The sequence below is a fragment of the Vanellus vanellus genome, assembly GCF_965231255.1.
Source record: "Vanellus vanellus genome assembly, chromosome: 2".
Classification (NCBI taxonomy): Eukaryota; Metazoa; Chordata; class Aves; order Charadriiformes; family Charadriidae; genus Vanellus; species Vanellus vanellus.
The window spans coordinates 70,918,603-70,930,541 of record NC_138906.1 but is presented as its reverse complement, the minus strand read 5'-3'; the positions used below and the strand labels follow the sequence as shown (position 1 = coordinate 70,930,541).

At 43.6% G+C, this 11,939-nt stretch overlaps 1 protein-coding gene across 2 annotated transcripts in view; it reads left to right on the top strand.

Annotated features, from left to right (window-relative positions):
• The first annotated feature begins 1,682 nt into the window (after nt 1-1,682).
• RANBP9 (RAN binding protein 9) overlaps nt 1,683-11,939 on the top strand; it is a 41,848-nt gene continuing 31,591 nt past the window's right edge. For both annotated transcript variants that reach the window (XM_082499514.1, XM_082499513.1), the window contains exons 1-2: nt 1,683-2,358; nt 10,845-10,956. In XM_082499514.1, the coding sequence (XP_082355640.1) occupies nt 1,899-2,358; nt 10,845-10,956 (572 nt within the window). In that variant the 5' untranslated portion in view covers nt 1,683-1,898. The remainder of the gene's footprint in view (nt 2,359-10,844; nt 10,957-11,939) is intronic.

Genomic DNA, 11,939 nt, shown 5'->3' with positions numbered 1-11,939 from the left:
AAAGCAATCGGGGGGAATAACATCAAGAACTAAGCACAGGAACACCTCCTCTCCTGTATTATGGTGCAAGGAACAGGAACTTGATGGGGGCAATCTCAAAATGGGTGACATGAAATATTTTTGCACGAATGCAAAGTGAGCCACAATTCAGGAAATAGCTATGGTGAAAAATTTATTGAAATTAAAGTGTTAAGGCATATCAATGCTTATGAACACAACAAACATATCCCCCCCCCCCCCAAGATTGTTAGCCAAATACTGTATTTCTTTTAATTTAACCCTAAAATACTAGGCTTCATGGTTTACAAGCTCTAGACATTAGAAAGCAAACTTAGATCTAGTAGGAGATAGTGTACCAGTGGCAGGGTAATTGACCCTCAGGCATGATTCACCATATTTTGATGTCCATACTAGGCATTTCTACTCTTGTGTGGGTTTCAGCTCATTTTGATAGGGTATTTTTAGATAATTGCATTATGTCCAGCCATATATGCTACTGGACATCATGGAGCGGTCTCGTGTGTCAGCATATTTTGGCTTTGACTAGAGGCAAGAAATGTTTAGCTTCTTACAAATCTCTGTGAGTGTCACACCTGCATTACCTCACCAGCCATTTCACACAGGTGAAGCATAATTAACCTCCTCTATTTCCTGCTTCTGTAGGTGTTCTCCAACATGGCGGCAGCTGGAAATGGCTTGTGAGGTGCACAATTTTTGAGGTTCTAGGCCTGCCTGCAAAACCCCCTTCCTTTTCTTATGTTTTCCAAGTGATGCTTGCCTGTCTGTAAATGTTTTTGCTTACACTGCCGCCACGTGAAAATACCACTGCAGGCAGCTGCTTATTAATCAATGACATTAAGAATAGGCAAAAACATCCCTCAAAGCACAAATCAAAGAAAAAAAAAACAACACGAGGAACAAATGCCGTCGTCGTCTGTCGTCCCCCCCCCCGGAACACTGTTCAGCTCCTCCTGCCGTCCTCAATAGAGGCATTCCCAAGCTTTCCCGTCTCCTGTGGGCCGCCCTGCCCTGCTCTCGGTGGCACTTCCTCTTGCCCCGTCCCCTTGCGGGGCCCACGGAGCCGAAGGGGAGGGCGGGCAGCAAAGACGGGCCGGGCCGGGCCGGGCCTGACAGGAGGCCACCTCCCAGGCGCGAGACCGGCCTGTCGCCACTTATTTTCTTCACCCGTCGTCACCGATGGCGGCACAACCTTCCGCGACGCCTTCTTCCCCCGACGTCGTCGTCCTTCTTCCCTCAACGATTCACCTCCTCCTCCCGCCGCCGCCCTCGCGCCTCAGCGCGCGCCCGCCGCAGGGCGGAAGCTCCGCCCCTTTTCCCCCGCCCTCGCGCCGTCGCGAGCGCGGGAGGAGGAGGCGGGGGCGGGCACGCGGGCTCAGCTGACTCGGGGACGCACGGCGGCGCCTGGCGCCGGGGCTGGACATTGCGCGCGGGTGCGCGCGCGCGCGCGAGCCGGGGAGGTGTGGAGTGGGGCGGGGGAGAAGCCAGCCGTGCCGCGGCGCCTGGCGCGCGCTCTCCGCCCGCCTCGCTTCCGCCCGGCGCGCGGCGCCGCTGTTCTCCCCGCCTTCCTCCCTCCTTCCCTCCGCCCGCGGCTCCTTCGGCTCGGACAGGCCTGGCCCGGCTCCGCCGCCCCCCGCACCTCCCCCCTCCCCCCCCCCGCTTCCATCGGGCAGCCCTGCGGGCCGTCGTCGTCGCCGTCGTCATCGCCCCCCACCCCGCCCCCTTCTGAGACGCTCCGGTTGGGGGTGACCCGCCGGCCAGAGCCGCCGGCGGCCGCCTCGCTCCGCAGCGCCCGGGCCTGTCCGTCGCTCCGCCCCGGGCCCGTCCGGTGACAGTCGCGACCGCGGGAGGTGGCGGCTGAGGAGGAGGCCGAAGCCGGGATGTCCGGGCAACAGCAACAACAACCACCGCCGCCGCTCCCCTTGGCGGCCGCCGCTCCCCCGCCGGCACCGGGGATCCCCTCTGCCGCCGCCGCCAACCCCGGCCCCGCACCGGCCGCCGCGCTCCTACTCCACCCGCCACCGCCGCCGCCGGCCACCGCTGCGCCGCCGCCACCCGCTGCCGGCGGCAGCGGGTCCGCGGCGACGGGAGGCGGCGGTACCGGTGCGGCGCTGGGCCTGTCGGCGGGGAGCAGCGGCGGCGGGGGCACCAGCGCCCCGGCGCCGTTCCCGCACGGCGACCCGGCCCTGAATGAGCAGGAGAAAGAGCTGAAACGGCGGCTGAAGAGGCTCTACCCGGCCGTGGACGAGCAGGAGACGCCGTTGCCCCGCTCCTGGAGCCCGAAGGACAAATTCAGTTACATCGGCCTCTCCCAGAACAACCTGCGGGTACACTACAAAGGTGAGGGCCGGCCCGGGCCGCCGCGACCCCCTCTTCCCACCCCCCCCCCCAGCCCTGCCCCGGCGGGACGCGGGGGCCCTCCGCGGGCCGGGGGCTGCGGGGCCGGGGAGCAGCGGGCCGACCCCTCCGGCGGGCAGGGGAGTAACAATAACAGGAAATAACCCACGCTCATCTCCCTTCTTTCTTCTCCTCCTGTGTTTTCTGATCCCCCCTGAATTACCCGCAGCGTGGAGATAAGGGTCTTATTTTTCCTTATTTCGGCTTTATTTTCCTCTCCTTACCCCCCCCTCCCCCCCCCCCCGGTTCTGTCGCGGTGCGGGGGGAAGGGGGAGGGAGGGGGACGAACGACAAGGGGCCGCCCCCGCCTCCTCATGCTTCTGGAGTGGGCATTATGTAAACTCGGGAGACTTCCTTCTTGGATTCAGGTATCGCCAGAAGGTTTGGGTCTGAGGCAGGAGAATAAAGGAGAATCGGAATGACGTGTCCTGTTTATGGTAATGAGCGAGAAAAGAAGTGGCTTTTTTTATTTTTTTTCTTCCCCTCTCGAGAAGAGCAAGGGTTAAATGGAGTTAAGAGCAGCAAGCGTTAAGCTATTAAACGCGGAAATGAGGGGAGGGGAAAGCACAGAGAAAAACACTGTTTATTTTTAACTGTGAAAAATGGAATTAAAGTCACTGGTAATAGTCTTGCCTAACTGTTGTACAGACTACAGAGCGATTTGAGGGAAGCAGTGACAATAGGACTTATATTAATAAAGGTGACTATAACTTTCTGCCTAGACGTCTCATAGTTAAAGTTAACCGATTTTCAAAGAAAAGGTGAAAATCAGAGTATGCGTTTGTATAAATCAGCGAGAGGCAACAGAAGAAAACTTATGTTGATTGTTATGAAATGTCATAAAACCTGGAAACATCAGCGTACACTCTGACCTGAAAAAACACAGACACATCTGGTGTTCTAGGCCTAAGTCCTAAAGTAGAAGTGTTGTGGATTCAAAACCACTTCTGAGTTGGCTGTGAAGAACTTGATCTTTTGTCAGTCTGTAGTCAAATGAAGGTAATGGCAGGGGAAAAAAACAACCTTGCAATTATCCCTTCTCAGAGTTTACAGTGGAGAAATTCAAGTGAAATCTCGATAAACATGTTACTGTTTAATCAGAGGAGGAAAACGGCAACACAAACACATGGCAGGATTTGGCTGCCATGAAAGGATTAAATGTACTCTCAGAGATTTTTTTTTTTTTTTAATAGAGAGGCTTTATTATTACATGCAAAATACTCTGTTAAAAATGCTAAGTTTAATGCGCCATACAAAGATAATAAAGGAGGTTGATGACTATAGAGCAGGTTTCTGGGAGGCACTGAGTGATTTAAGGACATGTTATTTAATACTCAACTCTGAATTTCCTGGCTTTTGTTCAGTGTTTTATGACCTTGTATTTTTAGAAACATTTTGTATTTTCTGGTGCTTACTGGTGGCGGGTTGGTTTTTTTTTTCTTTTCTTATAAGACGATCATAGCTTTATGGCCATCAAGTACTTCTGTTGGCTTGTTTTTCTTTGACTAGCTCTTTTTGCTCATGAACTGGAATGTAGAGATGGAACCTCTCTGGTCTGTCAGTGTAGTTGTAGAAGTATATTTTCAAGCTTGTTTTGTGCTATTCCTGCCTGGTTTTCCTCATTTCTCTCCTTTGCCTTGGTGTTAATAAAATAAACTCATTACCTCAAAGAAATTACAAGAGGCTTAGCATGTTTCTAAAGTATAGGTAACATAGGAAATACTGTATGGATACTCTACCAGAAGTTATAAGGCACAGTTAGTAGTTATAATAGTAAAATACCTTTACTCTAGCTGTTAAATAACAGCAAGTGATGAAGGTTGAAGGGTTCCTAGATTAGCCCAGAGGACTGTGAAAGCGGGAGGTGCCAATATAACACGTATACACTTTTCTTTCTCCTAAATGGGAGTGAATGGCCTCTTAAGTGGCCTATCTTTTTCTTCCTGGTAATTTAATGAAGGTGGTTATTAGGGCAGCCCCATGTATATGTTACTAGCCTGGCACCTGGAGTTACTAACTGGGCTAAGCAATGAATGGTATCAGGGCATTCCTACCTGAGAACTGGGGAAAAAAAAAACCCTCTGAAACATCTGCTGCATTTTCTCTCTCCTGGATGCTTCAGCCCTGAGAATACAATAAAAGGGAAGAAAACGAGGAGGTCTAGTGAGGAGAATGAGGGAAAATAGCAAGTGAGAATATGCTCAGTGCTGTGAAATGTTCCTACAAGTCAGTAGCACATAGAGGTCTCAAAGCATTCAAAGTATCTTCTTGTGGAATATTGGCACTTTCAGTGCTTCTGGAGTTATCTAAGTAGTCATGGAAGAACGGTAGACGTTTTTGTTGAAAGAAAACTTGAATCGCGCATTGAGCATGGGTAAAAGATCTGTTGTATTCTTGACCAAAATACTCAGGGAAGGGAGGGAAGACAGATCTGTCCAAAGAACCCAGTAATCAAAAGCAATTCTTACTGTTTTCTATTACTGTAGAGTAGGTACCTTGTACACTTAAGCTTTCTCTGTAGATCTCTGGCTGTAGAACTGTTTTTGTGGAGTGATTTCCTCCTGTGACTTATAGGAGGCAGAAAGTAGTTAACATCGGTGCTTTCCTTCCACTCTGGATGTGTTGGGGATACTTGCCTCTGGAAAAAATGGGTGAGGGGGAACAATCAGAGCAAAAGCTTTCAAAGTTGGTTTTTTTCATATGACTAGCTACGTAATTTTAATGTGCTGATGTATTGTGAGCAGTGATATTTTTGTTTCATTGGTTTGTGAGAGGAATGATGGTCCTCTCTATATAATTTTGAAGATTCCTTTCATTTTCGTGCATACCAGTGGACAACTTGTATGGAAGCATGAGCTGCAGTAGGTGTCTCTTTCTACCCATTGCAGCTGTGATGCTTTGTGTACTGCATTTCTGGACCTGAAGCTTTTTGCAAGCATCGTAGAGAGTGCATAAAAGTCAAAACTGCCACAAAACCAGGCATTGATCAAGCGGTGGAGGTGTAAAGAAAGGAGTACACTCTAGCATCAGAGTAATGGCTCTTTAAATTTGGGGGGGGGGTGTGTCAGCAAAACCAGAGGGTCTGTGTTCTTTTGTTATCTCTCTGAATCATAGTGTTACTTAAAAAAAGAAAAGGAAAACATGCATGGGGAGGTGGTTGAAGGGCAGATGCATTGACTGTCATGTTGTTTACCAGACCAGGCTAATTTCTTTCTGCAGTGAGCTATTCTGTTATACTTTTATAAATTCTGACTCTTGATTAGGAAGCTTTGTCAAAATCTGAATATGAAATACATATACATTGGCATCAGTCATACTGTAATATATTAAAGACTATACCCAAAGGTATTTTTGTTAGATGGACAGATGTACATTTCTGTGTTGCTGCCATTTAGCTGTGAAAGCTGATAGAAAGCTAATGCTGTCTTAGTGACTGTTGCTTATGGTATAGGAGACATGAAAAACAGTATCAGAAAAAAATTTGTGTCATTTCACTTAATTGTAGTATTAATAGCTCTGAGCTGTAGTTAAGTGGTAAAGAAAGCATAAAGGTTCAAACAAATGTATGCTACATGTAAAGCAGTTACCGCACAAAATATGGCGCTATTAAGGTAAGACATCTTTAAAAATACTCCTACATATTTCTAAAATTTTCAGAATTAGCATGAATCTTGTTGAAAAACAGGGATTTCATAAATGCTGTATGTAATATGAATGTTCCACTAAACTGGCAAGTTCAGTTTCCAGCAGATAATAATCTATGCTATGTACTATAAGGAGATAAAAATACAGACTCAACGCAGATTGTAACCATGAAAGAAACTATATACAGAATTAAGTAAACAGAATAAATCATTAGTGCTAAAATCATGGAAAGTCCTATAGTAACTTCACTTAAGTTAATCTTGTGACAATTGTCCAAAAAAGCTGAGGAAAGTTATGCAATTTTGAGTAAGCTGCCATTGCATGAACTTTTTCTAATGTATTACAGGCCAGGAAATCTTAGCCAGACATTTATTTACAATGCAGTTGCCTTTGAACTGTCTCTAGTGCCAAACTAAAAAACAAAATAAAACAGAAAAATATTTTATTTTTCAGTGCAAACTATGCATCCTGATTTCTATAACAAACAGAAGAGGATTCTACAGTAATAGTTCTGTGTTGTCATATGGTGGTATGAGGATGGTGTCAGTTTTTCTGGCAGAAAAGACTTGAAGTGTATTCAGTACAATATAGTATGCCTGTTTTGGACACTTCTGTAGCTCTGAGTTGTCTTGCTTTTTAAACTGGGGAAGAAGTTGAAGTAAAATCAGTAATTTGCACACATCTCTTTTTTTTTCTTGTCTCAGTGCAACTTTCCTAATGAATTAAACAGAAGATTAGGCCTTGATTATTTTATTTTTGGCTGTGTGAGCAAGTCATTGAACCACCTGTTGGAAATAACTGCAGTTCATCTTATGTAAACTTCATTTAAGGGTTTAAACTGTATTAAACCCTTAGTTTAATGCTTAGTTTTGTCTAGGTAGACACTCCTGTAGACTTCTTTTGGACTATTTGGTGCACATGTATTACACACTTAGATTGAGGTTCAAAGATTATATTTTTGAAAGCTGAAATAGCTTCTCCAAATATGGCTTTATTTAAATTGGCTTTTTTCAAGTAGATGTAATTAAAATTTAGATTAATTTCAATTTAATTTTGCTAAAGGACTGATGATACTACTTTTAGTAAAAATGATCAGTGTCAATGACTGATTAAAAAACTAAAGCTTTACTCCTTGAGCATGGTCGACTCATGGTTGTTAAACAGTTTTAATGAAAGCCCAATCAAAAACAATTCTGGTAATTGAATTTACCTATGATCTGGTTTACAGTGTGAAGTTCAAGCTTTGTACACCTCTTTTTCCTTCTCTGCCGTAGTGCATCTATTTGCAGAATTCTCTTTTTAATGCTGAAAATGTTTAGTTTTTAGTGTTAAATAATACATACTTTGAAAGTATTCTTTTCAATACTTTAGCTATAGCTTGCAACTATGGAAGAGGTCTGTTTTGGGAACATAGGGCAGTGTTCATACAACCTGCTTCAGGCGTTCGGAACCTCCAGTTGAGAAGTTCAGAGTTGGGTGTCAAAGTTCCTTTTTATTCATGAGCAAGGAAGTGGGGATTCGGGTTACCAAAGAACATGGCAGTGCTATATAATGTCAAGCTAGTGGGCTGCTCAGCTCTGTGTCCCATCAGTGACAGTGGCCATAAGCGAGCATTTACGTAAAAATCTAAACACATTTTGGGCATACATGGTGCATCTGTGTTTCCGCCTCTCAGTTTCCAGCCATTTTAAGCTGAAGGACATCCTGAGCTGAAGGCAGTTAATTTCTGTTCTAGAAGCTTATCCAGCGTCCACTCAAACACTAACATCTATAATATCCTTCGAAAAGAAATTTTGCTGTTCAACTGCCTGCTCTGTAAAGAGCCTCTTTATTGTTTTAAAGCAGCTGATAACTAGTATCTCTTGACTCCTCATGTAATCCAACATAGCTTGGTGGTACTGAAAGTCTCAAGTAGCATGTTGAGACAATGTAGAGGTATTTAGAATATTTGAAAGTAGTTAATTGCTTGATGCTGCTGAATTTGCTGTTATGGATGTAACTACAAATAAAAGCAGCATACTCGAGTAGTAAAATGGGATTCATAGGAGATTATATTAAAAGGACAGCAGTTCTAAATTTAGGGTGTCTTCTGTTTTAATGGGATGAAAGTAGTTTTGGGCACTGACTTCCCCAAGCATGTTGCTTCACCACATGAAGTGTTTGGCAATACTGGTAAGGTATCCTGTTACTTCTGCCCCTGTGTCAACCTCTTATTTGCAGTGCGACAGCTGTGTGTGGCTGGGTTGTGAACTGGATCAGGGAACTGATCTGCTGCTTAAAAAAATCTGGTAGGTTTCTTAAAGCCTGATCAGCTAATCAATCTGCTTCATGGTATGTCCTTGCAAATAGCTGCCTGAATTGGGGAGGGGGTGGGAGAAGGGGACTAGTTTCAGGAAGAGGTGCTAAGAATACCTTAAGTTGGTATTGTTTCCAAACACAGATTGTGATTTTGCAAAACAGAGTCTGCTGGGTAATAGATGTACATTTTCAATAATATTTGGCTAGTTCCTACTACTTTAGTCTTCTGTGTGGAAGACTTGCCCAAATAAGGACACTGACTCAGACTGAAACTACACAGATTATTGAGTGCATAGGGTAACCAAGGGAACTTCTTTGCTGTCTATTTTAAAGTAAAAACCTAAGGACATTTAAAAAGACGGTATCTTTCCTTCTCCCCACACCCCTCTCTAACTAATGCATCATTTAATCAGAGCTATCTGAATTTAAGGGATCTCTTACGAGTTTGATGTTCAGCCTATAAGGTTTTGGGTGCCTTTTAGCTGAAGGATTTCTGCATACTTAGGAATGATAATCTAATTTATAGTAGCTAACTAGTGAGCTACCATAACTTGAAAACCAAGCAAACCTATGGAAGCTCTAAGGTTATGTACTTGATTATTACCTTGGTTGACACAGCCTGAGGAAATAACTTAAAAGTGGTGAACAATAAAACATGCATGTTGTCTTGTGTATGGAGGAGTAAATTACTGTTTTTCCTCATGTGAAACTTCTGGAAACAACATGTAGAAGGTAGCTAATAAGCTTAATATTGTAAAACCTGTGAGGTGATCAAAGGATCTTTATATCAAACATTTAATAATGACGTATTGAAGTGAGCAATGCATTTGCACCCAGAAAAGTAAGATAGTTGGCAAGTTAGTTGCCTTAAGGTATTAACACACTGAGGTGAACTAGTTATGTCTGAAAAACTTTATAGGTTAAACCTAATCTCAATGAGTGAAGAATTTGTGCTGTGCTAGCAAAGTTTTAGATGCATATGCGGCCATGGTGAAATGGAGAGTTCTCCTTGGCTGAGTATGTGCTGTTTGGTAAGAGATGGTTGGTGCTAGCTCTACAGGCAGATAAGGGTTTGGTGTATTATCAATATTTACACTAGAGGGCTCTGTGGTTAGAGGTTCAGTAGTGTAGGTCAGATGTGCCTGATCTTTCTGGCTGGCTATGCTGTCCTTTTATTGCAGTTTCTTCCTTGCTGTATGACGAGTTGCTGCATGAGACATGATTAATCTGTGCCTGAGCAATAATTCCTGTGTTAATGCCACTGGAAGGAGTGGTTTTTTTGTTTTGTTTTTTGGCATTTGCAGATCAATCGCTATGCGGGTGCAGTAGGGCCTCCCACCCTGTCTGGACTGGAGATGACAGCTGGAGTGCTGCAGTCAAGTGGTTTGTACAGCACACTCAATGCAGTAACCTCTTTCCATCATGCCTCAGATCCAGGTGGAGAGTGGGCATGGGATCTGCGTGACTTATTCTTACAGCAATGACAATCTGTTCCTGGTTGCCATCTTATTGAAATACCTTTTGCCAGGATCCAATATATTTTCCACTTTGCTCTCTCTTTTTTTTTTTTTCTTTTGTTTTTTCTTTTCTAGAAATTTTAAAAAATTACATTCTGTGATCCTGTGTGTGACTTTCACACAGTAATGGAGGGATTTTGGTATGCCTGGGAGAGACTGAGCTTGCTCAAACAGGTTGCTGCTAAAACAAGTCATCTGGCCAGAGGCCTGCTTCCAAGTTGCCTTCAGAACAAAGGGCTGTGAAGAGGGTGACACATTCAGAAGAGTTAGTCTTAGCGGAGTGCAAGTGGCTCTCAGGTTTAGGTTGAGAACCCGTGAAGTAGACAAGAGGTGGTATTGGGTGGTGTTCTTGTGGCAGAGCTGATACATAGTGAGCCTTATAGGAAAAAGGAGTAGGAACTGCATTAGCTCAGTTGCAGGCTGTAATGCTTAATGCTGTCCTGAAATAACATTCAGAACATGGAAATAAATTGAGTCGTATGTTCTATAGAATGACTGATGTTTATTCTGAAGGACGTTAGAATTAAAGTATCTTAAATAACTTGAAGGTTCAGAAGCACTAAGCATTAAACTCTATTATATCATGTTTCAGTCTGTAAAAATGAGTAAGCCCTCTGCATTTGAGAAGTCATATAGTTCTTTCAAACCCAGGTTGGCTTTTGACAACTATGTTACTTAGTGCAGTGAAACTTTTTTCTAGTTTCCCTTCAAATAATTGCAGAAACTTTGAGAGTAATATATCCAGAACTTCTCACAGCATGCTTAGTTGCAATGCAGGTACCCATAATGAAAACTTAATGTTGGAAGAAAATATTCTAGCATAAAAATGAGGCTGATTAGAATATTGTATATTGTTTGCTCATGATGTAAGCCTTCTGTTTTGAGTAGTTGGTATGTATACCTTTGAGTCATCTTCTGCAATTATCTAAAACACATTTTTGTTGTGTTTTGCATGCAATTGTTTTTCAGGTCATGGAAAAACTCCAAAAGATGCTGCTTCTGTTCGAGCTACACATCCTATACCTGCAGCCTGTGGCATATACTATTTCGAAGTTAAAATTGTCAGTAAGGGAAGAGATGGGTAAGCATTGAGTTCATTATTAATTAATTACTACTTTAAATACTGTCTCACATCATCTTTCAGTCAACAGATGTCTTTGGTATCAAAACTTATTTTCATATTTTACCACTTTTTATATAACTTAATTCCTTATTCATGAGAAGTTGCACTCTACCTGGTTGTTTTAAGGGAGTTGATTGTGGTATTTATTGTCCACAAATCAGTGTACGCAATGAATACCATAACAGCATCTTCTCGTTTTCTCTTGACAGAGGAGTTAGCGTTTGAATGACTATAGTTTGACCCTGCCCTTACATTTAAAGGTGTTGGGTTTTGACTATATGGCTTTACAGGCTTTCACATAATTTTTAGGAAGTTTTTAGGCTGTGCAGCTGACTAACTTACCTCCTCTGTGCCATCTTTTCATGGATGTTGTATCAATTTTAAAACGGGAAGTTATTCTTAAGGCTACTTGTTGGTGAACAGTAATAAGAATGAAGGGGAATGTTCTGAATTGGTTCCTGGGTATTTGTCACCTTATGGAAAGAACAAGAGTTGATGAGTGAGTGCAGCTGCTGCTTCCCAGAACCCGTCTGAATTATGAGTCTATTGAAGTGCAGATGATGCCATATTTTTAAGTCTACTGAGGCAGATAGAATCTCACCTGGGAAAGTCCTGAAGTGCTAATGAAATCCTTGCTGGACCGCTTTTAATGCCTTTTCATCTTTCACTGTTTTTGGTAGAGAGGGTGTGTTTTAATCCCGAGACATTGATTATGTTGCTTATGTAGGACTACATAAGCAATACTTCTTTCCAATATGCTGTAGTGTATACTGTGATTCTACTTCAAGGTTCCAGTCAGGATTGAATGTCATTGTCCTAGGTACTGCACAAGCATGTTGTGGATGCTTATGTCCTGTTGTGAAAATAAATCTTGAGAGAAAGATGTCATACCTCTTTGGATGAAATTCAGTACTTATGTCTCTTCTTTGTCTGTCTTGCTG